General features: G+C 35.8%; 1 protein-coding gene across 1 annotated transcript in view; it reads left to right on the forward strand.

The window, feature by feature from the left end:
- LOC5573042 (cyclic nucleotide-gated cation channel alpha-3) overlaps nucleotides 1-26,806 on the forward strand; it is a 194,525-nt gene extending 167,719 nt beyond the window's left edge. Inside the window, exons 7-9 of the mRNA XM_021839521.1 lie at nucleotides 10,236-10,377; nucleotides 21,916-22,079; nucleotides 26,044-26,806. Of these exons, the coding sequence (XP_021695213.1) occupies nucleotides 10,236-10,377; nucleotides 21,916-22,079; nucleotides 26,044-26,327 (590 nt within the window). The 3' untranslated portion in view covers nucleotides 26,328-26,806. The remainder of the gene's footprint in view (nucleotides 1-10,235; nucleotides 10,378-21,915; nucleotides 22,080-26,043) is intronic.
- Nucleotides 26,807-27,591: the final 785 nt, after the last annotated feature.

The raw sequence follows: 27,591 nt of genomic DNA on the forward strand, positions 1-27,591 counted from the left end.
AATGCTCCTCGGGGAATCAAGTAGGGTTTCGTTCTACTCCGTCGTAAGCGCTATAATTCGTCGTATCAAACTTTAAATGTTCCACTACGGCGGATATTCAAACTTACCTGCAACATAGACTCATTATTAGGGCGCCAATGGAATGTATGGGAAAAATTTTGCCATCGAATTTCAAAAAATGGTAGTGCTCAAACGTTTTGTCTCCTCGAAAAACGTCCCCATGCAAAATTTGAGCTCAATCGGACTTCATTAAGTGGACCCCCAAAGCGGTGTTATTTGGAAAAAATTTTTTTTTTGAAAAAATCGACCTTTTGGGACTTGGTAAATTTTTGAGTTGGGGGAGTGAATTGAATTTGAAATGAACGATTTAAATTCAATTGCTGAGAAATTCAAGGCAATAGTGTTGAAACATATCCTATATCATTGTTGGCCACTGAAAGCATATTATATGTGATATTTCATTAGGGTGGTTCATTCACTTTCCATTAGGGTGGTCCTTTTTGTTAAAACATAAAAAAAAAATAAAAAATAGAATTTTAATTGAATATTGAAGACAATAGTATTGGAACATCTCTCGCATTATCGTAAGCCATTTTCTACATTTAATATATGGTATTTTATTAGGGTGGTTCACTTATTTTCCATTACGGTGGGCCTTTCTGTCGAAAAATCATAATTTGAATGGGATATTAAAAACAATAGTATCTTATCACCTATTTCATCATCGTAGGCCATTTCCTTAATTAGATTCGTGATATTTCATTGGGAAGGCTCACTTATATTCCATTACGGTGGACCTTTAAAAAAATTGAGAATTTGAATGGAAGAATAAATACAAGAATAATTAAACATCTCCTGTGTCATCGTAGGCCACTGTTAACATATAATAAGTGATATTTCATTGGGGCTATTGTCTTCAGTTTTGCATAAGGGTAATCATTTAATTTGTAAATTAAAAAAAATATTCTCAACAGATCTAACAAATCAACTTTGTTTGTATAGTTTTGAATCATTATTCTTCATTGGCATGCAACTCTTCGTTAAGATATTTTCATTAGGGTTTTCTTTTGAATAGATAAAATAAAACATTCCAATAACAATAATCAGTGAATTCAGTGAAGCACAACTCTAGCTGCCATAATCAAAATACAGATAAAAAAGGAATGAAATAATTTTCGACGTATTCAAATTATGACAATAGCTTGATGAGCGACGATGAAGGGCAACAAAAGTGTTTAGTTTATATTTTCAAAAGAGATTCTCAGCCTTAGGCTCCTTCATTCCCGAAACAAATGTACGTTGCCTTCTGCTTGCTATAGTACACGCGATTCGGTTGTGACAACGTAGGCAATTCCAGTTTTAACAATCAGTTCTCGTTTATTCTTCAAAGATGTGACAAAATTCCTTATAGATTTCATAGGAATTTCATATGGATTTTTTCGTTGGAGTTTTCAACGGAATTTTCTTTGGAGTTTCCTTTGGAAGTTTAATCGGAATTTCCTTCGAAATTCCTTTTAAAAATTTTTATTGGACTTTTCTACGAAATTTCCTTTGAAATTTTCTACGGAATTTTCATCAAAATTGGAAATTTATCCTGAATTTGCTTCGGAATATCCTGTGGAATTTTCTTCGGTATCTTTAGAAGTGCCCTTTTGAATTTTCTGTAGTATTTCCTTCGAAATTTCCTATGAAGTGTCCTTCGGAATTTCATTCTGAACTTTTCATTGGAATTTTCTTCGAAATTTACTTCGGAGTTTCTTTTTGAGTTTCCTTCGAAATTTGCCTTGGAATTTTCTTTGGAGTTTCCTTCCGAATTTCTTCTAGAGTTTGTTTCGGAATTTCCTGTGTAATTACCTTTGGAGCTTCCTTCAGAATTGTATTAGAAATATTATTTGGAATTTCTTTCGAAGCATTGGAATTTACTTTGGAATTTCCTTCGAAATTTTCCTTGGAGCTTTCTTCGGAATTTCATTTGGGATTTCTTTTGGACCTTTGAAATTTAGTGTGGAATATTCTTAGAAATTTCCTTTACAATTCTCTTTGGAATTTCTACAGTTTTCTTAAGAATTTCCTTACAAATTTGCTTTGGATATTCCATAGAAAATTCCTTAGAAATTTTCTACGAAATTTCCTCTTAACTTCCTTTTTTCATTGCAATTTGCTTCGGGATTTGCTTTGGAATTTTCTTTGGAATTTCCTTAGAAATTCCCTTTTGAATATGCTTTGGATATTTTTCAGATTTGTCGTCGGAATGTCCTTTGGAATGTGCTTCAGAATTTCTTTTAGAATTTTATTCAGTTTTTTTTTTTTAATTTTTTTTTTGGGATTTCCCTTATATTTTGAAAGTTTCCATCGAAGTTTCCTTTGGAATTTCTTTTGGAGCTGTGATTTTTTCTTCGAAATTTCCTTAGAAATTCCTTTTTGAATTTCATTCGAAATTTGCTTTGAATTTTTTTATGGAATTTCCTATGGAGTTTTTGGAATTTCCTTTGGAATTTTCCACGGAATTTTCTTCGGAATTTCCTTTGGATTTTTTTGGAATTTCCTTTGGAATTTTCTACGCAATTTTCGTCACAATTTCCTCTGAAATTTGCTTCGGAAATTCCGTTGGATTTTTTTTAGTTTCCTTAGGAATTAACTTTGAAATTTCCGTCGAAATTTCCTAAGGAGTATCCTTTAAAATTCCTTTGCAGTTTTCTTTGAGGCTACTTATCAAATTTTCTTCAGAATTTCCTTTGGAATTCCTTTATTACTTCCTTCAAAATTCTCTTTGAAATTTCTTTCGGAATTTCGTTTGAAGTTTACTTCCAAATTTGTTATAGAGTTTCCTCGGAATTTCCTTTGGAATAACCTTTGGAATAACCTTTGGAATTTCCTATGGAGATTTCGGCATTTTATTTAGAAGTTTTGATTGGAATGTTTTACGGAATTTTCCTTCGGACTGTTTTACGTAATTTTCATCAGAATTTCCGTTGAATTTACTTTGGAATTTCCTTCGAATTGTTTTTTCGGAATTTTCTTAGGAGTATCCTTTAAAATTCCTTTGTATTCTTCGGAACTTCATATCTCATTTACTTCAGAATTTTCTTTGGAATTTCTTCATGAACTTTTTTCAGTTAGTTGCTTCAGGAAGTTATTTTGGATTTCTTTGGAATTACTTTCGGAATTTCCTTCTTCAGTTCTCGCGTAACTTTTCAAAACGTCCTAAGTAACAAATGTAAACAAATCGAGATTATCATTGCAAATCATTTGCGTTGCATCACTTAGCAGCACACTAGAACACTCGTCCTGATATATTAACAACAAATTAATCTATTAAAAGCTTAACAAAATGACCAATGTTCAAAACTGCATCGCTTTTAATCATTTGTTACATTGGACCTTTGATCAGAGAACCAACCACATGTCCTATGTAACATTTATGAATAAACACGATTCTAATGTTACATTGGATATTCTTGAATAAAGCTTTGGAATAGAGTTTAAAAGGTAGAATGATTTGTAGAAGCATGTCAGAGACACTACTTTGATGTATAGAATGCCATAATAACTGCTTCTCAATCATTTCAGTCGATATTTTCAGAGTCGCACTGCCTCGCAAAATTGAAAACGCTCAAGTGACAAAAAGAGAATGAGTTACACAAAACTGTATTTTGGTCTTTTTGCCAATCCATGTTTTACCGTTTCGCTGGATTGGATCAGCTGCAACTTCTCTTTTCATATTATTAGCGCATTGCGTGCATATAGGGGAATGATATTGAGCACAAGATTGAGCATCATGATGTCATTGTATCAATCTGATTCAGATGCATGGTCAATCATGCATATAAATATGCTTCCCGGCAGCAACACGAGCAACGTACATACGCGACTTGCTCACACATATTTGCAGAGCGATCAATCACCGAAGAGAGGGGAAGCTGTATGTATTTGTTAGGCGTGGGCTCCTTTCTCAAGTTCCTACAACAAGATGGACGGCGTCGTCATCGTTATCATTCCCCACCGCAATTTCTTGTTTCAACCAACGGCTGGTGCTGATTGCAACACAGCCGTCACCACCACCACATCATGCAGTGGGAAACTCACACATCATGTGGGCGAAACCGTCATAAAAATGGGGGGAAAATTGAGGGAGAATCAGTGAGAGAGCAAAATGTCCTACATACAGCTCAACGTTTCCCCTCCTTCTGTTGTTACATAGGACACATAGACGGAGGGGAAGAAGTGACGTCGTGTCATTGAATGAATCAAAACAAAGCACAGCTGGTGTCTCCGATTAGCACACCGCAACAAAATGTCGATATTTTCAGAGTCGCTCTGCCTCGCAATATTGAATACGCTCAAATAACAAAAAGAGAACGAGGTACACAAAACTGTATTTTGGTCTTTTTGCCAAATCATGTTTTAGGCTTACGCTGGATTGGATCAGCATTCGCTCAGCTGCCAGTTCTCTTTTCATGTTATCAGCGTATTGAGTGCATGTAGGGAAATGATATTCAGCATCATGATCTTATTGTATCAATCCGATTCAGATCCATGGTCGATGAAGCATATACATATGCTTCACGGCAGCAACACGAGCAACGTGCATGCGCGACTTGCGCACATATATTTGCAGAGCAATCATTCACCGAAGAGCGGAGAAGCTGTATGTATTTGTTTGGCATTGGTTTCCTACAACACAATCGACGGCGCCGTCATCGTCATCATTTCCCACCGCTATTTCTTATTTGCGCCGACGACTGGTGCCGAATGCAACACAGTCGTCACCACCCGTCGTGCAGTGGGTAACTCACACACGAACAAGTGTGGGCGAAACCAGCATTGGAACGGGGGGAATATTGAGAGAGAAACAGCGAGAAAGCAAAAAGTCCCAAATACAGCTCAACGTTTCCCCTCATTCTGTTGTTAGAGTAAGGTGGGGCAAAAGTTCGACCTTAGTGGTATAACCAAAGTTTCCAGGGAAACAATAGCAATTAAAACAAAACAAATACCATACAGTGAACCTTCAGCATATTGGCTATAATTTTGCTGTCAAAATATTTACCCATTTTTAGTTATAACAGTTTCAAAATTGACTGTCTTATTCGAACTTTTGCCCCACCGGTGGGGCAAGAGTTCGAATCTAGTGTGGGGCAAAAGTTCGCTGGCTAAAACACAAATATTCGATCCTTTTATGACAGGCATACTTTACACCAGCCGTAAACTTAAGTTTGCCGAAAAATACACACTAAATTTTCTTAAAAAAATTGCCCAGAACCGGGTTAATTGTAATATACTCAAAAATAGCAGTTTTTCGCAAAACAAAGTGGAAATGTAAAATTTTGGTGACAATTTTCACACGATCAGACAAATTTAACTAAATTTGAAGATAATATGTGGATTTTAGGCAATTTGCAAATTCTTCCGTGATTTTATGCATGGGTCGAACTTTTGCCCCGCTAATTCGAACTTTTGCCCCACTATGCTTAGCTTTAGCTTAGCTTAGACTGACTACACATATCAATGGTTGCTATTCCGTGATTGACCGAAGTCAGTGAAAATGCACAAAGAATCAACTAGAAGTTCGGCTGGGATTGGCCATAATCTTCTTCAGTGTGCATAATTCAGTGCCTCTATTTATACAGGGTCAATAACGGCGCCGGCCACGTCCTTGCAGTCAGGTGGGATTGGGGGAAGGAATGTTAGTGTGTAACCTTTGCTTTTTGGAGACCGTGTTTGCCTCTGCATCTCCACAAAGGCTACTGGGAGGGATGTTTGTTAATGGGGAGGATCGTTGGGTCATAGGATTCACTTTGATAAGCGATTAGACCATGATAAACAATGATTTGTGAGATATATACATACTTATACGTAAATATAATATTTTCATTTGATATGAACAATTTCTATGTAGAGGAAAATAATGCCGACACTTGAGGTGACGAACCATTCAAAGTTTGTTGAACAAATACCTAAATGTAACATTCCTACAGCTGTCAGGACGAAAGCATGTGTTATTATATTTTACTCATTTGAAAAGAAACAAAAAACTCGATTGGTTGGGACATCATAGAACACTCTTATTATTATGCCGACACTTACAGTGGCGAACCATCCAAAGTTTGTTGAATAAAGTGAACCTTTCGCAAGTCTACACTTGTAGTGTCGAACCATTCAAAGTTTTTTTTAATTACAAAAATAAAGGTATATAAAAGGTGTTCTGAAAAAAAAAATGTTAAACATAAATAAATCATGAATCAGAGTTTGTGTCGACACTCACAGTGACGAACCATCCATAGTTTGTTGATAAATCATATATTTTATAGATTAGAAATAGTAGCATGAAACGAGCTCACCAATTGATCCGTTATCCTTGACTGAGCAGCCACAATCCACTTTCGGCTTCACTCGTTTGCTCGGCTATAAAAAAGCACTCAGGAAAAAAAATAAGCGCGCGACCCAAAAAGAATAAAAAAAAACTGTTCGGGCTTTCTTGACGCACTGCCCAGGAGCAAGCGTCAAGGTCGAAGGATCAAACAGAACTAACCGATCGCGGCACTTTTTCAGTTACTCCAACCGAACTCACCGATCACGCCACTTTTTCACTTACGAGACCGACGCGCGACATGTTTGATCCTGCCCTCGTCGCTTGCCCCGGGAAAAGCAAGTGTCAAGGTCGAAAGATCAAACAGAACTAACCGATCGCGGCACTTTTTCACTTACGAGACCGACGCGCGACATGTTTGATCCTGCCCTCGTCGCTCGCCCCGGCAAAAGCAAGTGTCAAGGTCGAAAGATCAAACAGAACTCTAATTCGAACTTTTGCCCCACTATGGGCCAAAAACTGTTTTCAAGCATTTATGCAAAAACTAATACACCTCAAAGCAACCTTATGATAGGCCTAGAAACGCCCTTACATAAAATATTGGAAAAGATTTTATCTTCAATTGGTTCCATGCAACGAAAGTTTGACCAAAAATTACAATATTCACGTCGAAAAACAACAAATCGCCATAACTTTTCCAAATCTCAATCAATTTTTATGATATTTGGAGTGAAAGCCTCTTACTTGAATAGCATTCGAACCACCATGACATTTATAAGATTTGTTTTGAATTGAGCTAGAAATCTCAAAAAGAAACTCTTACCCCACTCGAACTTTTGCCCCACTTTACTCTACATAGGACACATAGACGGAGGGGAAAAAGTGACGGCGTGGCATTGAATGAATCAAATTGTTGTTGTTCGTGAGAGTTTTTAACCCGAAGGTCATTCGTCCCTTCTTCAAATGAATCAAAACAAAGCACAGCTGGTGCCTGCGATTAACACACCGCAACAAAATGAGAAGTTCAACTTGAATGTTGAAGCAGTTCAACGCACGTGGATACAAAATGAAATAAAACATGCTTGTTGTGTGCTCAGATCAACATGTCCGATGTTACAATAACTGAAACAAATGACCGAAATGAATGTCCAATGTAACAATTGTTGAAACAGAACGACCTATGTGATTTATCCTATGTACATATTTTTGGTCAAAACGTCCTATCTGATGTTTTTTATAGATTTCAGTATAATTTCCAAATAAATTGACAAAATTTCATTTCATACGTTGAACTCTATTACACTGCTTCTCTCTACAAGCAACACAGTGGGGAAAAATTATTTCATTTTGATACAGTTTCAAAATATATTTTCACAACCTTCAAGCTAGATTTACTCGAAATGTGTGAATTGTTAGATAGGCCGTTTTGAAAAGTTACGCGAGAGTTCTTCAAAATTTTCTTCGGCGTTTCCTTTGGAATTTCTTTCGGATTTTTTTCTGGAATTGCCTTCGGAATTTCCTTTGGAATTCGCTTTGGAAGTTCCTTTGAAATTTCTTATGGAATTTCCTTTGCAATTTCTTTTAGAGCTGGCTTCGGAATTTCATTTGGAATTTTCTGCGCAATTTTCATCCGAGTTTTCTTTGGAATTTGCTTCGGAACATCCTTCAAAAATCCATTCAAATTTATTTTAATGGAATTTTTTTTGAATTTGCTTTGGAATTTCTTTCGGGATTTGCTTTAGAATTTCGTTTGGAATTTCTTTTGGAGCTACCTTCGGGATTATGATTTTTCGACAGAAAGGCCCACCGTAATGGAAAATAAGTGAACCACCCTAATAAAATACCACATATTAAATGTAGAAAATGGCTTACGATAATGTGAGAGTTGTTCCAATACTATTGTCTTCAATATTCAATTAAAATTCTATTTTTTTTTTTAATTTTTTAACAAAAAGGACCACCCTAATGGAAAGTGAATGAACCACCCTAATGAAATATCACATATAATATGCTTTCAGTGGTCAACAATGATATAGGATATGTTTCAATACTATTGCCTTGAATTTCTCAGCAATGGAATTCAAATCGTTCATTTCAAATTCAATTCACTCCCCCAACTCAAAAATTTACCAAGTCCCAAAAGGTCGATTTTTTCAAAAAAAAAAAAAAATTTCCAAATAACACCAGATCTCGACGTTTCATGCATTTCTAAGACATCTGTCATCAAAAAAAAATTTCGATTTCGGAAATTTCATGTACCACCCCCCCCCCCCCCTTAGGAGATTTTTCATGGGTTAAAAAAGCCAAATATTGACCGCTTTGGGGGTCCACTTAATGATGTCCGATTGAGCTCAAATTTTGCATGGGGACTTTTTTCGAGGAGACAAAACTTTTGAGCACTACCATTTTTTGAAATTCGAAAAATCGATTTTCATTGGCACCCTACTCATTATCCAAGAGTAATTTTGTGAAAGCTGTTATGGTTCGTACAATTGTACACCAAAAATACAATAAAACTACTGTATTTCGGTAAATAACTTCAGTTCAATTATCCAATTTGCACTTTTTCACCGAAATCGCATGTAACACGATTTGAGAGAAATGCTTAGCGATCGACTGAGCCACACCACTTTCAAACACAAATTTCTTCCCGCCCCCCTAGGTGACTTACTTCGCCGGGCACTTACTTTCACTATTGAAATCTTTCGTACTTCTTCACTGAAGGATTTCATTCCAATCACACGCCGTAAAACTTCAATAAATCACCACATTTTATGAAATTTCCTCTACCGCCGCGTATAATTGAGAATGTAAACAAAGTTCAATCCGGCGTACTGAGAAAAAAAAGCTTGTGCGCATCAATGTGTGCGCGATGCTTTTCCTTCGATTGTGTTGTTTTCGCTGCACTGTGAGAAAATGCCATAACTGTACGGTCAAAAGGAATTGTGTTCAAATGTTTGAGCTGAATTTTGATGGCGAACAATTAATTTTAAAGGAAATTAGTATATTCCATCATGCTGAAGGAATGGGGGGAGATGCCCGTAGATCTATATATTCTAGTAAAACAGTTTATTATAGCGTTGATATATTGTGTTTTAACCACTCAATACATCACAGTGAGCCGTAAGTTGTGAGACGAATCTGGAAACTGATTGCGACGGAGTTGAAAACGATACGACGGATTGAAAATACGGTGAGATGCATTTTCTTTGCATTATTTCCAAAAAGACATCAAGATTTATCAAAATGTTATTGTACAATGCTAAAGCCGTTATGAGAAAGAATTGTTTGGCATTGGTTTGTATCAGCATCATTCACTGCAATACTGAGAAAATTGCAGTTCTCACTGATCAATGCTTAATACGATGGATACTAGCACATCACCCTATTTTCAATTTTAAGTCTTAAAAACGCGGTAGGATTGAAATTAATGAAAAAATATTTATTTTAAACAACAAACTTTTAAACGAACATTTATTTTAAAATTTTAAGTTTGGAAAAAATAGTCATACGCGCATGCAGAGAATTTTCACAAATGCATAATACAAAAACTTAGACACATAACCTTAAATTGATTTTTGTTTGCAGTTACCTGTACAGCTTTGTTTGTTTTGCATGAGTTATTGCTACCAATTATTGTGTTATTTCGATTGCAACAAAATTTCAAACGCATTTTTTAAAGGTGATATATATTGCTTAAAACAATTTCCCAGGGTATCACCACTTCGAAACTTCAAAAGCACTATAAACTCGTTGTGTTCATCCGTTCATCATTCTTCCCACGCTCGAGTAAAAAATATGAATGTCCGCACAAATCCGACCCCATATCCCTATGCCCCAAAACTGTGTGCCACGTTCGATTAGATTGTTATTGTGTTAACTATGTGCTATATTTTTCGCGATTAATTATTCAACCAACCAACAAAAGTCGCAATGGGACGCTGCCAATCGACCCCCGGATTAGTGGAAACGAGGGGCCGGACCACCATTGAGGACATGTGGATCTCTCCGACAACTGCGATAACGTCCGCTAGCTCAATGGTTCCTACATATCCGACGGCGGCGGGCAGGTAAGAGTGTGCGTGTGAGAATCGAGAGTGACCGGGGACATGTTCTTCTCTACGCTCCTAGAATTACCATACACCACTATCTTCTTTCTATATCCTATCATAGTCCTGTACTGCTATGCATTCATACACATACCCTATAAATATATAAATAACCATAGATATCCCACTACCCTACTAGAGTGTCACCATCAATCGTCCAGTTAAATTAGATAAAAATAATTCGAACCCAGTGCGGTTTCTCATCCCGACATTTCCATCGATGAACACTGCTGCAGTGCCTGAGAGTTCCAGTGCATTCCAACACATCGTTGACCAACACCGGTTGTGGGATTATCCGAAACGAATGGCGTAACATAATTATACTTCTTTCCAGTGTGTGCAATACGATACTCCTATTGTGCATTTTATTTTTATATCGATATATGTTTATTTCAGGGTTGATGGTTATGATAGCTATCGGGATCGATTGTGTCATATTAGAATTGCAGAGATAATAGAGTTTCGGTTTTGATAAAATTCACTGTCATCGGACTTGCAAATGAAGATGGAGATTTATTTATGATTATTTATTTTTAGAAATTCAAAGCGCGAAATTGTGATGACATTGCAATATCAAATGTTAGTATATTGATTATGGTTTGGATTTTCAAAATAGACATGGAAGATTTAGTAACTTACGAAATATTGTGATTTCAGTTCTTCACATTGCTTATAATAATTTTATACACATTGACTTTCAAATTTGACTGCTATAGTTTCAAGCATTGCAAGCATCTCCATCAGAAACACCAACACTAAATGTCTTCAGTAGTTTCAATATTAGTATCAATGAAACATAATTAAGTAGTTTGAATAGCTTGTAAATCAAGCTATATGATGAAGACCCATGAAGTTAAACATTTGAGTTTCCAACGGGGTTTATTTCTACCAGATACATATAACCCATTACGAGCTTTGCATTTTCCGACAATGTCTTGCTTCTATCATGTTATAACTGTACAAGTGAGCACACAAGCACTGCTCGTTCTATTCCCGAGTAGACATTTTTCTTCTTCTTCTTGACATTAACGTCCTCACTGGGACAGACCCTGCATCTCAGCTTAGTGTTCTCATGAGCACTTCCACAGTTTTTAACTGAGAGCTTTCTTTGTCAAAGATGCCATTTTTGCATTCGTATATCGTGTGGCCAATTCGACGATACTCTATGCCCAGGAGAGTCAAGCAATATTCCATGACGAAAAGATCCTGGACCGACCGGAAATCGAACCCAGAATTATTGTCCCCGAATGCTGTTTCTCCGAAAGCTAGCTCCTAGAGTGCGAAAAAATGGTTGGCGTTAATAATTGTCATAACTTCATACATTTTTGATGGTGGGAATCGAACTGGTTTTACTATTCTCGGAGTCTTTGACATTATATGTTTTGTAGAGAATAACCAAAAATCTTCTTTCTTTGATTGCTTATCGTGCTCTCTACGTCACCACCCTGAAGACTATTCGTGCGCCTTCTTGACATGCATAACTTTGTTTAATTTAAATTCAGCAGTGTTGTCAGGTCTAACACGAACTATGGGTTGATACCGTTAACGTCAGTTTGTTAATCATGTTAACTTGTGCAGGGTGCTAACTGTTTCCTGTCAGTTAAATTAGTGATCATAAAAAAGATGCTTGTATGATTTATTATTTCCAGTGTACATCTAGTTTTGCAGCTTTTCTTGACTCTATATTCAATTCTTCTTCTTTACTTCCACCAACAGCCATCGTTTTAAAACTATGACAGTTGGCACGCACGTAATCCCAAAGCATATATCAAGCGTGTGCTAGAATAAGGGCGTAAGTCGCATGATCGATTTCTCTTAGTTTTTCCACTTTAGTCCGCCTGGCATCGATGCAATCTTGTGCACTGAAGTAAGAAATGCTGACAAATTTCATCTTGTCACTTTGTTCACAAAAAAGAGGATCGATGAAGAGAAATTAATCATGTTTTTTTTTTCTATTTTAATTGACGAGATTTTTAACCCTGGGCTAGTTCATCTCGGGACCAACGGCTATACTTCCCTTCTTAAGGAAGTCGTCACTATAACTCATATGTCATAAGTGACTATCTCAGGAATGGAAATCGATCCCAGGTCCTCAGCGTGAGAGGCGTATGTTCTAACCCATACACCAGGTACGCCCCAATTTACCATGTTACTTACGCCCTAATTCTAGCACACGCTTTAAAAAACGAGGCATAATTTTTCATTTAAATTTTCCATGAGTAGTCTCTTGCTATTCCATAGTCAGTCTAAAAGATAGTGGTAACATGCTGTTTGAAGCGGGGAAATTTTTGAGAACTGTATGGTTTAAAACACATTTGTGTGGAACCCCTTTAAAACAACGCATTGACCGAAAAATTAAGGAAAATAAAGAGAGAATAAATCTATTATTTTTCAATACAAACATAATACATGTACAAATAGGATGTACACTGGAAATTAACATTTCTACATGCATTTTTTTTTTTCAATTATACAGTATATCACCTGTTTCAGTTTAAACACTATTATGGTCATTTTGGGAACATGGCTACCTGATTTCAGTTTAAGTAGGGACCCTAAAGGGATACTTCCGTTATATCATGCATTGTATACCTTTCTACGGTTCAAAATTGATGATTTTTCACCGACTGACCATTTTTGAACACAAGGACTCCTATTGACCAATCTTGGAACCTCTTCTGCCGTTGTTGTATGAAGGCTTAAATTTCATGATGACCTTCTCATATCTATCCTCTTCTTCTGGCGTTACGTTACGAACAGATCGGAGCCTGTTTCTCAGCTTCTCAGCGAGCACTTTCACATTATTAACCTGAGAACTTTCTTTAAAAATTGATCATTGGTTTGTATTTGTATGCAATTCCCTTCAAACTGCAACAGGTGCAGCATTCTGTGAAATAAATTGATTCGCAATTGTTTTTCAACATTTGGATAACGTTTTTACTATTTCCCAATCATTTCACTTTAGAAATATTTCTTATCCCAACAAATTTTGACCGAAACCGGCAACAAATTAAAATCAATGCATGTATCAGAAATGAAAATCATTTGGGATTTGTCCTGAAATTTTTATCGCACGATACAATGTTGAAGTCACAGACTTTTGAAACTTCGATCTTTTACAGTATTGGCACTCAGTACCATCATCAGGGGTGACATTGGGCCTAGGCATAAAATAATAGAAATATTGGAACAAAATTTTAATGTGGTGATCCTTACAGTTATCAACAGCTACCGACAAAACATAAAATCTCGGGAGCTAGCAAAATTGTTTAAATATATCATTGGAAAAAGCATGAAAGCTGTCATAAAAATCTCACTTTTATGTGGATGAATATCATTTAATAATCTCACAAGCAAATCTATCATATGAACTGTTATTAGAAATCTATGGAAAACATGAACGGAAAACGATTTTCTTGATTTGTTCTTACTGCAAACACATTCTTGTTTGTTTGGTCAATGTAACCCCCTCGAAGGTATGAGAATAGACCAATTTTTAATACGTTCCCCATTCAATGAAAAACAAACGAATTTCAGATATTTTTCAAGCATTTGCAAATGCATTACCCATGAACGTATTTTTATATTCAGAAAAAGATTTCAGGTCAAATGACGAAAATAGTGTAAACATCAATCAGGACCTATGCTATTTTGGCCTAAACACACCCCCGACAATGGTACTGTAATGGTTAATTTGAAATTTTTCAGAAAATGCGAAAATTGAGAATAAAATTTAGCAGTATTGGCAAATATGTACCGAAATTTTTAATATCATCAACAAGAAGCCTGAAAGTAATTAAAAATCTGTTCATTGTTTGCTTAACATAACAAATATAAAATGATTTTTTTGATATTACCTGTGAACTTCATTCGTTAATATTTATTATCCCCTCAAGAATAACTTTAAGAAATTTAAGTTGAGATCTTTTTTATAAATTTGATTTCTTGAGATTTTTTAATCAAGTGGAATAGTGCTGCTATCTAAAGATAGGAATATGTATTATTTATGGCAAGTCTTCAAGTATCTCCAAATCAAGCGGAACAACATTGAAAATGATTTGATACTTTGCGAAGACATTGATAATATGTTAAAACGATTGTATATCTGAAGTTTGTTCGTAAAAATTAAATGTATACATTTTTGTTGGCAACGGTCGTAAAAAGTGTTTGAAATTTATCTCTTATATGTACCGTTTTGTCTCAAATTCCGAACAGACTCATATTCCGAACACTCGATTTTTGTATGGCGATTCGGTTGAAATGTTTCGTTGAAATATGTCACCAAATAACAAAGAAATGGCAGTCAATCGCAATTCAATTTAACCGTCCCCAATATAATTCATACCACCGGAGTAGTAATGATTCTCTAGTTTGAGACCAGTAGAGCAAGCTCAGATACATTTATTTGCGAAAATATTCATTTGAATATGGATTTATTCGTGCTGTTCGGAATTTGAATCAAGGTGTTCGGAATATGGGACAGAATGAACACAGTGTTCGGCATTTGAATCAAAATACTGTTCCATTCTTTTGCGTAAAAACAATACTAAAACTAATTGAATCAACATTACTATCGGTAAACCCAACAGCTAACAGTTACACTTTGCGAAAAAAAATAAAAATTTACACAAATATCAAACCATTTTTGCCAATCAGATGCATTTGAAGTCACTGTTGGCCTTAAGTGTTCGGAATATTGAATACATTTTTCGTTTAATTGGAAGACCATATAAAAAATGAAATAGATACATTATTTGGTATTATCGAGTTGAAAACGGGAGTAGTTACGTTTAATGATGTTTTAGTCAATATCGTAAGAAGAGGTTGTCTTATGCGGTTCTTAGTGATAATAGATTCCTATGCGCTTTGGAAACGATAAACTATTCAGAATTAATCAGTTCTGAAGTCAATAATATTATCTGAAAACTGTTCTTAAGCCGATCTAAATATTTATTCGACTTTTTGTCCCATTTTGTCGGTCGGTCGTGGGTGGGGATAATAATAAATATACAATAAATAAAAACATATTAAAACTAATCGGGTTTGTAAAGAAATTTTCTGGTAACCTTAACATTATTATAAATATTTTCTCACAATGCCAAATTCAACCCAAAAATTCTGAAAAGGGACAAAATGTTATGATCAAGTTTAGAGATAGCCAAAACGACCTACGTTAGGGAATGAATACAATTTTAATCACTATTTTTGTTGTATCGGAACTTTTGAACGGTTCATTGTCTCAGCAGATCGCAAAAATGAGCGGTTCTTTCGCTGTTGCGCGAAATGCGTCGTACCTTTTGTATTTTTCGCTCTCTCATTCTTCTCCAGAAGCTCACGATATACTCACGAAACAACTCGGATGAGTTCCCCTACCTGAACCAAAAGGAAGAAGCAAAATGTGCTTTTCCATTCAAGTTGGCACTTTTCTCTCTATTCTCACTCACTCTCACGATAATGGATTTATCCCTCACAGCAATTTTCAGCGATTAGCTGCCTTGCGATTTTATCCGTCCACAAAACAAAGCGAAAATAGATAATTGCACATTTCCGCAGCTGTGAGAAGTTTGTTTTCTCTTTCTCCGATCCATGGAGAACTTTTCGTGTATGCATCGCCACGAGCAGCAGTTGCTTTTATGCACCAAATTAACCACTCCTATCGTCAAGTTGGTGTGGTAGTATGGTTAGCGTGAACGCATCGTGGTTGTTTTTAGCAATGTTCTAGGTTCGAATCCCGTCGTCGACACTAGTTTTTGTTTTATCCACATAGGGTAGAAGTACCAATTATGGCTACACTGAGGAAAACAAACGTAAGACTGTCATAAGATTTGCTTATGGAATTACGACACAAGAAATATCTTTGAAAATTCATAAGACCATCGTATGGTTTTCGGCAGATGTTGTTTCCATAATACACTTCGAAGGAATTACGTAAGATGATCTTATGAACCATCATTGACTTGATAACAAAATTCATAGATAGTCTTATGAATTACGTTCTGAACCATTCTTGGTTCCATAAGACTGTCTTGTGTAATTTGAGCTTTAGATTATAAATTTCAATGAATGAATAATACTAATCCGCGTTGAAAAATAGGTTAGCCAACTTGGGAAAATCAAATTTTCATCCATTTTGTCACGCCGCAATTCAATCAAAGCATTTTACTGTAAGCATTAGAATCGATTTGCGATACGACAAAATGGATGAAAATTCGATTTTCTCTTGTTGGCTAACCTATTTTGAACACAAAGAAGTATATCATAGCAGCGAAACATTATTGAGAAAAGTTGTGAAGAACGCCTGAATTGTTGCAGGTTTACGTTAGGGGCGGATTAATGGATGAGGGGGGTTTGTGATTTCTTACGCGTCATACAAATTGTTTTGAATTTTCATTCCCAAATCTTATTGTTTGGATCCAATTCCTTAATCTGTTCGAAAGAAAGTGTTAGTTACAGTGGTATTGATGATAAATAGAAAATATTTACCCTTTGATGCATTAGAAACGGAGTCAGCCAACGACAAATCAGCAAACACGTCCATTTCGGAAGCCATATTGAATTTCTGATAGTGAAATGAGAAAATTTGCCTCACGTGGTTCTTTACAATGATGAGCAATGGGGTTCATAAGCGTTCTTATGACATTGACAATTGATTGTTATGAAAAAATTACACTTGTCTTATGAATCTCAATCTCGTCGAATGAAATACACAAGTGTCTTATGAACCAACAAAAAAATAATAAAAAACGCGTTCATTAGTGTGATTTTATGAAAATCATGCGAGATTTTTGCCTCAGTGTATAGTACCAATTATGGCAATAGTGGGAACAAAAAGAGATTTTTCTTATTGTTAAACTAGACTATAATGGCTTATATTCACAGGAATGATTAAACTATTTGCTTTTGATGGTAGCTAAAACTTGAAAAGAACATTCGTGCAATAAACTTCGAAAAATGAACATTTGAAAATTTTGCCTCACATATATGTCACCTTTTTAGCAGTTGGCTAAGGGACCTCCGTTACGAAATGTATGTTTTCATCCTGATAAACTGTTTCAACCGATGAATGTATGTTGCCTAGTGAGAACAAATGAATAAATTTAGCTGGTATGCAATCAATTCTACTGTTTGAAGTTGGAAATCGTGTTATTTCCACTATGTCGATAACTGGTACAAAGAGTGTATGAGAGCCCAATTATGGCAATACTCTGAAGGCGGTTTGTTGACATTTTTTGATCAGTGAAATAAATGAAGTAAAGCTATTTTACGGGTGACTTCCACGACGGGACGGTTCGGTAAGGCATTATCTTCATGTTTTGTACTCAATTACTAAGATTTTTCAATCACACCTTCGAAAACCTTCGCGAGCGGAAGATGCTAATTTCATGGTAGAGAGGGGTTTTCAGCGACACTCGATTTTTGAATTTTCCCTCTTTTTTCGTTAAAAATTGGCACTAAAAACGTAATGTGAGATCATTAATGCTGTTTTGTGTCATAATTTGCATTTACACTACATTTGGACTTCTTTTTCGAAAATTAATTTTCTCCCCTGAACCCATTGCAAAAAATAGATTTAACATCTATTTAACCCAAAATTTTTGGAAAATTTTATGAGCGATATCTTCATTACATATTAGCGTTGCATTATCATTCGCTCTTCATTGTGTTTGAGTTCATTTCGTGCAAATATTCGATAGCCCATAATTGGTACACTTTTATGCCGAATGCTAGGAACGCTATTGCCATAATTGGTACAAAGACAACGCTCTTTAAAATCCATTTTTAGAAGCTTAAAGTCAATTTACTACTAAAACTGTTTGAATCAACAGATTCGCAAGGCTTTAAACTAGTAATTGACACCAACAAGTCATGCTTGCGTTTTAGAAACGTGGTTACAACTTGATTTTTATCACTACTGTTGACATATTGCATCCATAATTGGTACACCTATCCTAGTGTTAATTCTCGGGAGCAGTTGGTGAGCGAAAATATGATGGAGTGAATAATATATTATCCCCGGAGTGGAGTGATTTTTAGTTATCCACCATCGTAGCTCCATGGAAAATTAGTGTGAGCGATAAAAGATGTTCACGTGAGGAAGCAACAAAAGCATTCTCCTTACGTGCGAAAAATCGTAGATTTCGCAACATTGATACGAAAATTCAGAACCCTGCTCTCTATCATTCATCCGTCTACCTGTGAGCGAACGAGTAAGGCGTGGGAAAATATTAGTTGTTTGGATGTGTACGCTGAGAGTGCGGAGCTGCTATAAAGATATGTTCTGCTACCTTAGGTTTGAATTGTGAGTCATTCCCTTGTCTATCCTCTTCTGAGCTCTTCCTATTTCCACTAAGTGTTCCTTGAATCTAACCTCGAGAGACCGCTTTGTTTGACCAACGTAGACCTTGTTGCAATAACTGATTTTGTAAACACCAGCCTTGTTCAGTGTGTTTACCGGATCCTTGGTAGAGCCTAACGAAGTTGGTTGTCCCAGCTGAAAAACACCAAACCGATTCCGAAATTCCTCAGATTTGGGCGGAGCTCTTTGCTGATGTGTCTGTCGTATGGGATGGAGACTCTCTTCATGGGCTCGATGATAGGGGTGAGTGTCGTCAAAGCACTATATGCTATATTTCCTTTTTGTCTTTCCTCTTATTCCTTGTATCCGTTTATCCTTGCCGTCTCGTAGATATAATCCAGTTCCTTAGTCTTTCCGTCTTCGCTGAGAGGTAGAGCCTGCGTCCTGTAGATCATGTGGTGAAAAGCTATCCATTCCTCCTTATGTTGGAACGAATGATTCGATGTGTAGGGGATGACTCGCTGGGTGTTTGTAGGCTTTCGATAGATTTCAAAGTTGTTAGCGGGCTTATAGTCATAGCAACTGGCCCTCACCACAAGGGACCCCAATGACGGCTCCAAAGAAGATAAAAAAATAAGAAGAAGTTGTAAGATGAACTTTCTTCCCTGGTGACAAGTAGATTCAAAAATGGAAGTTTTCCATCCCTCTCCTCCTCGTTGATCCTTGTATACGCTGTTGATTGTATCCAAAATTTTAGCCAGATCGTTGATCGCTTGATAACGCAGAAAATGTCATCGACGTATCTCCACCATTTATCCGGTACACAGTACCAAAAAATAATGTGATTTACGTCTTTTGGGATGCACATAAAAGAAGCGAGCCGAATGACGTACATTTGTGTCGAATTTCAAATACGTTAGTGTCTGATTCGGGAAATGACGATCACAGTTCCATCGTTTTTGTGTCCTTTAACATGTAAAATTACATTTTTTGTTCAATTCATCTTCATAGACGCGTTTTTGTGTCGTTTCATCAATTACATCATGTGTCATTCAGTCATAACCAGAATTACGTCCAGAATAATTTTCATTATTTTTAAGAGTGTAATACTCCTTGTTTTTTTTTTTTCAAATTACCCTCAAAACTAGTCATGAATAGTTCGTACAAAAACGGGGAGAGAGGGTTTCCCATGGGGGCCCCTTTCGTCTGCTTGCAGAAATTTCCTCGAAATTGAAAGTAGTTCTCGTCCATGAACAATGTACTCCTCATGTATGACCTGACCTTTCCTTTCCATGCTGCATCCATCCTTTGGGGAAATAACCATCATCTCGTGATCCTCGATGTGTCCTGTCTCTAATAGTTTCTGGGAGAACTCTTGGGTGTAACTGACCTAGTGGGGAATGGATTAGGTATACTCTGGAATTACTTGACTAACCATTTTGCCAGTTTATGAGTGGGTGATTCGTCGGATGAAATGATTTCTCGCATTTCTTTTCCTGACTTGTGAATCTTCGGTAGACCTTTAATCCGTGGAAGAATGGGATTTGACTCTTTCAAACGAGCCTCGCCAATAATCGCCTTGCAGTCCTTCAGGGTTTTGACGGTAAGCTTGATGAGTCCGGGTAGTGGATCCACCCTTAATTGTCGGTAGGGGCCTTCGTTTATCTTTTTCGCCATTTGTTTGTCGTAATCCATCTTGTCCATGATGACGACAGTGTTGCCTTTATCCGCCTTGATGTAGAACACTGGTTCATCCTTAAGTTCTTTCACGATCCTCGTCTCGTCCTTGTCTGCCCTGCTGCGTTGTCCGTTGGTATTGGCCTTTGCTACGATGATCCTTGTTGTGTTCTAGTCCTTTATTGGTACGATTTGGGTAATCGCTGTTTTCATGTCTACGATGATTTTCCGCTTATCCTAATTCCTTGTTGAGGTGTTTCAATTAATCTACTGTGAACTGCTGCGTTGGAATTATAGCAAGGTCAATTGCGTGGTTTTATCGAAAGCAAGAAAATGTTGTTTTGGCACATAATTGCTGATAATAATTGTTGAGTGTTCTAGTGCTGTGAAACTCCACCTGTCCATTTCATACAAAAAATCTTCAAGAAAACCTTACCATATATAATTAATTGATGAATTATCTTCAAATTTCACAAATTACTGAACAAAAATAATTTTGAACAATATATTTTGTCAGATGGCCTTAGCATTCACAAATAACCTCTAATAACACTGCGGAACACATTTTTGTCTCAAGCATCAAAATACTGCTTTTTACTCAATTAAGTGTTGCTGAATCCATTGCCATTTTCAAAAATATCATAGCACGTATAGTTTTTGAGATATTGACAGTTCAAAATGCAAAATTTGACTATTTCAGTCAACTTGCATGCAAGTTTGCAAGCTTGTATGGCTACGTTAAATTAGCCTTAGAATTTAAAGTGCATGTGTATTGTCATAATACTTTTGATGCTTAAAAGTTATGTTCTAATGGTTTTGGAAAGTATGGTATGTTGTCATATAAGAGAAACGAAGGATTTTGTATGGGAACTGCAAGAATGTTGGAAAAATCGATTTAATCTAAATTCAATTATGCATTTTCAACCAAATTATATCGGAAAAGAAAGTTCAAGCCATGCTTGGGGGATCGGATCATAAAAAAAATGGTAAATCTTACTTTAAACGTCATGTAAACATCAATGAAAACAGCGTTTTACACAACTTTGCGACCTGTAGCGAAAAATTGTGACGTGCTGGAACATCAGATACAGCAACCCCAAATCTACTAAACACACATAATTTAATTCTTGAGACTCGCAAAAATGTAATTTTTGTTACGTTGTGTAATTTTAGAATTTTTCTGTTTAGGTTAACTGGCTGATTTTAATTACCATAATTTCCATAAAGTCATGATGCTTCAAAATCAATCGAAATAGTAATGGAAAACTATAAAAGGAATAAGTAAAGGCTTGTCTCCTGTATCTAGAAAGATGATTTTCAGTTGTAGCTTAAATTCATTATCACTTTAAATTTAAATATCATATATAACTATCGAGACAAAATTTACAGCTAAGCTCACTTCAACTTGATTCAAATAATACATTTCCAACTTCTCAAGTAAAATCACGTTACGCCATTCGTCTGTTTAATCCCACTGCTCGCTGCCTTGCCTACCGCTAACTCACCCTTATTGCTCCTCCTTTCAGCCGCATGACCAGTCCCCGATCCAGACGTGGTGATCTGATGAGCAATCGGCAGCCACAGTCGCCCGGGTCGGTTAGCCCTAGTGTACATAGTTCCGAGGAACGGCCTAGAAGTCAAACGACTTCCCATCAAACTTCCCGACCACAATCGCAACCCAGTAGGACAGGTAAGCTCAAAATAAATATTATAGGGTGATTCAAAATACAGTTTAATAATAATAATTTTTAATCATTTAAATGAAAGTACTGCACATACCGTCAAACGGGGTAACTTGCAACAATTTTCAACTTCAAAGCTATATGGATAAAAAATTTGAGGATTCAGATGAGACAAAAACCATCTAGTACCCTAATCACCACGTGAAGAATACCACACGGTATTGATTTTATCAATGTTTGATCTTCGGGGATCAGGAGAGACGAAAAGTATACATTTTTCATGCTACCCCTGATGTGGGGTAACATGCAACACATACTGCTACTTGAAGTACACTATTGAAAACTTAACCTATATCGTGCTATTATGATCATTTAATAATTTTCTGCAGTAATGGTATGATCATAATCATAAACAGCTACCTAAGCTATCTAAGAGTACATATAACCAATTATTGATTGAATTATGAGTATTAAACCAACTTGATTGAAAACTTCATTGGTATTGGATAGGGTGTTCACAAATTCTAGCATATCACAAGTCTTGACAGTTATTGGAGAGCCATTAAAACGTTTTATGGCAACGTTTCTACAAATACAATTGTACTTAAGGTTATGGTTCACATAACATTTTTTTTTATACAAATTCAAATCAAAGCGACGTATAAGATATTGATATGTTTGTTTAAAATGGTCTCTGTTAATATTCTGACACTACCTTTATCATACTTCATGTAGAAAATTCCCAACGACAGATCTGCAACTTAGTTTTTATATAGATTTTCAAAATGTTTCATTATTTTCATGAAGAAAATAAATCTAAATCTAATAATAATGCGATTCATGTAATATTTTTAATATTTATTACCAAACGTGTATGGAGTTAAGTGCGGTACAAAAATTTTAATGTTACTGAACAAATTTTGTGTTAAATTCCCAAGTAACACAGCTAGTTATATATGAGTAATTAATTCAAGTTTTCAACATATTCCGTTGTATTTTTTCAGTAGTATTTACTTTATATCTAAAACTTATAAAGCTAAAACAGCGCAAAAAATGGCGGCTTATATAACATCTTATAGGTCTGGCAACTATTTATAATCGCATACAATCGACGATTTATAAACATATTCTCAACATAATAAAGATGAGAATATGAGCTGTGATGATCATTTGTTATAATTAGGTTATTTTTCAGCACAAAATACTCACAAATCAAATGTATATAAAGACATATTTAATTTGTCGTAATTGAGCTATTTAAAAGTGAAAACCAAATATATATGACACAAGATGATCAGTTTATAATACAGGCAAATGTTTTGGTTGTTGTGACGTTATTTGTACGTTATATAACTTGAAAGACACATTCGTATTACAAACTATCTTATCAGAATGTCCGATGTCTGCAAAGCGAAGGAACCAGCAGAAAAAATAAAAACAAACTGCCTTCAAAAAAAAAAACATAGCATCCACAACCTGAAAAATGTTTTCCAAGTTAAGAAATCAATTAAATTTAAATATCCTTATGATGAAGAAAAACTTAAAATGGATCATGTCCAGCGATATTTGGGACGTTCAATATGCGATTCAAAATTTCTTGTGAAACATTCAATTTCACTCTTCAATAATTTATGGGCCATTATAATAATTAATATATGTAATACATATCAATCCAAATCGTGCTGTTTTATGAAATTTGCTTCAATTCTCACGGAAAAATAATATGGCTGATTTTTAGTTGAGCTTACAGCGCCGACCGAAAATATTCGAACGATTCAATTATTTTCTCAAACTGTGATATTGATCTGCTCACATTGCTCACACTTCAAATTGTTGCTCAAATTTGTAATATCTTATGTTAAGAATGTGCAATTCATTAAATTGAATCTTCATTTTTAATCAAATTAATCTAGTTAATATGATTGATTTGCAGCTTCGAACTAAATTGATGCAAACTCTCGACAGGTACTGTAATCTAGATTATTTAGTTAGCAAAATGTGAAATGTTTGTTTGTTTTGATTCAGAAATATGTTGAAATAACGTTGTAAGTTTACCTTAAGAGCATCTCAACTACAGGTTTTTGATAATCTTATAATAACGTTCAAAATACATCTTGGGAACCTATTTTCAACATACTCCTTAAAAATTCGTTTGTTTTTGTTTTTTCGGTAATAGTAATAACACCCAAATAACTTAAATATAGCTTCTTACTTAGTGCATAGATTTTCGTCTGTCAAACGTCAAACATCGGTTTACGAATGTCAACATTGTAAAATTTGCAGTAATGTTGACGAACATAACTCGTGCAGTAGTTTTTTTTTATTCAGATAGATTCATCGATTTGAGGCGTATTCAACTACAATTATTTTAGCCCCCACAGAGGAAAAAGGTGCTTTATCTCAATATTCATCATTGGGATATGTTTCGTGCTACAAGATAATTTGAAATTATATTGATTCCGGTGAAAAACAGATGCCCGTTGTAGACAACATGCTCGGGACTGTGTGATGTGCCAATCACGTTGCTAAAATCGTCAGGAAGTGAAACTTTTTAGCGTTTATTTTTCAAGGCAGCTGTAGCAAAATTTGTAAATGACATCTCTAAAGCATCCAAGCCTAGTAGAAGAGGTAAGTGAAGTTGGCAGAATTTGTGTTCACCCTGAAAAAAATACTTATTTTGTCTATACGCTGTACTCTCTGTGACCACATCTCTTTCACTTTTGAGGCTTATCGTTTTTTGTTATTTTGAAAAGCAATCGAATTAGGAGTACAATACGCTAGCAATTTCGTTGCATTACGATTTTCTCAACAGGATTTGAAAATAGCGTTTTCAACCCACCTTCAATAGTCGAATGACACCTAAATGGCACACAAGATTAATCGAAGATGAAGAATTTATTGATGTTTGAACCTTGTATAAAAAAAAAGAACATTTGAAACACATTATTACAACTTACATTTTGTTACTCCGATACATACAATATAAATCCTTATAAAGTTATATGCATGTCTGTAAAGCGTTAAATTAATCAGGTCAGGTTGTCATCTTAAGATTTAGTGTTTTGAGGTGATGTGTTTTTCGATAGCTATTTTATAACTTTTATATAACTTAAGATGTTATGAATTCACCATTTTAACTCTTATATGACAAGATCTGCTATCTGGTATTCGAAGAGATGTTTTCGGTGTTACTTGGGTTTAGCCTTGTCATGTGTTTTCGATGATAAACTGCAAGAAATATCAAACAATTGAGATCAAAATAGCTGTTGCAAGTTACCCCACAAGGGTAGTCAAAAACGTTTTTGAATTTTTATAGTATTTTAGCATCAAATTATCAAAACTTTTATATACTTATTTTGTACACTACTAAGTACTGTAACTGATGACAATTGTCTCGAATGACATATTTCTACCGTGTGTTTGGTACGAGGAACGTTTTTCAGCATAAATTTTATGCAATCCAACGTTTAATATGATTTTCACCTCCAGCAAACCAAGCAAAAAAGAAACAATACCCAAACCCTTGCCGAAATCTTCTGTTGTATACCTGAGGTCAATAAATGGCGGAATAAATTATAAAAATTTAACTCAATGCTGAACGAAACGACAATTCGGTTACATGTCGAAGTGTTGCAAGTTTCACCCCTGTTGCAAGTTACCCCGTTTGACGGTACCCTTAAAATGTTCGTCAAAACTGAGTTTTGAAAACAAATTGCTTAAAAAAATCTCAAAAGCTTGCTATGCCCTTTGAAAGCGCGCATAATTTTAATTTAGGGCTCACTATTCCAATTAAAAACAGTTACTCAGGATTTCGAAAGCATTGCAGAACTCTTGCAGTCTCAGTGTTCATCCAAATGAAATCAAATTTTGTGAGTACACTCGAAGTTCGACCTAATATCGTATGAGCAATATGACACAAAAAAAATCTTATATAATTTCAAACCTGATTATTACACCATTTGTCTACTTCAGGTCCCCCCTGTGACTCGCTTACCCATATCGAATCGTCCGGTGCCACGCCCCTGCTGGGGTCCCACGAAGCCCTGGAAGGGGAAATCAAGCGATTACGAGAGCGTCTCCACACGGTAGAATCGGAGAACTTCACCCTGAACGCCAAACTAGCCCAACAACAGTGGGAAGTCGAACATCGCCTAGCGGAGATCGAAATGCAAATCTGCGGTGCTTCGTCCGCGTCCAGCATGAGCCAGGAGAACGAAACTGAAGATCTAGAACGAAACCGGGAGAGTATCATATAACACGGAAGCGAGCTGCCTCAAAAAGTTGCCCTGGTGTATGTGCGATGTATGACTTGAATGGCGTACCATTGTTCGTTTCTTTTCAAGATGGTTGTGCAAAGATAGTTACTGGACGCGGAGCACGTCGTTGGAAGGGGAAGTAAGGATCGACCGGTCGGCAGGAAATTCGTTTAAGTTTTTAGGTTAAACCAAACTAGATTTTATGGTGCACTGCATTCTAGAAGAAGAGCAGACCCACACTTTTACTTTGTTCGATTATTGACTAAATACCTATGAACTATTGTATAACCACACTCCGTGACACAGCATTACGGGTCATCTTTGACAAAGGCAGCTACTCTAGAGAACCACGGAAGCACACTGAAAACCAAGTCTTCTTGATAGTCGAGAAGGTCGCCGAATTTGTAGAGAAAATACGAAGATGCAAAACGAACATCACAAATATAGTTCTGTTCAGTTAGTATAACTAGCATTATCAATAGTTCGTTGAAATCAATGATAGTGTGTCACTAAATCGGGTACTAAACTGTGGAGAAGATAAGTGAGATTACCGTTAATGAAAGTAGTCTGGCTCTTTATGATAGTCAGATGATTTTGTGCAAATTTCTAGATTCGAAGCGTACGAGAAGGATAAGGAGGCTCTTTGTATAAAAATAGTAGCGAAAAAAATGAGAAGCAACTAAGCAACAAATGAAATCGTAGTACGAGAACATTATGGAAATTCGTTATTATCGAACGATGTAGATTTTTTATCTAGCCAATAGCAGATGAGTAAGAATTGACGACAAAACAATTACACTACAGAAGCAACCATAATTGTTGGGTATATTAAGGCGACACCGGAAGCCGGATTGGAACGAGTTTTATTTAATGTTACTACTTCGAAAGTGCATATTTTATCTTTATGTTGAAAAGGTTCCGGTGTCGCCGCAAATAGGCTCGCATACACTCAACGATTGATCGAAAGGAGAAAACCCTCGCAGAGGGAAATATTTGTGAATATTTCACTGTAAAAACTATAACCGAATTAAACTTGAACACGTTAACCATTTTAGGACATCCTCACAGAAAAAGTTGATATGTAACCATCATCATTAACACAAATAATGTTTCAATCTCCATCGATGAACTTACGTTGGTCTAGATTTGAATTCCATTGATCTCACACTTGAAAAATATTCATAGTTATTGATTAGTCTACATTAAATGGCGAAACATTGCTTCGACATTACTCAAGTTACAATTTTTCTTCAATCGTAAGATA

Source organism: Aedes aegypti, chromosome 2 (genome assembly GCF_002204515.2).
Source record: "Aedes aegypti strain LVP_AGWG chromosome 2, AaegL5.0 Primary Assembly, whole genome shotgun sequence".
Lineage (NCBI taxonomy): Eukaryota > Metazoa > Arthropoda > Insecta > Diptera > Culicidae > Aedes > Aedes aegypti.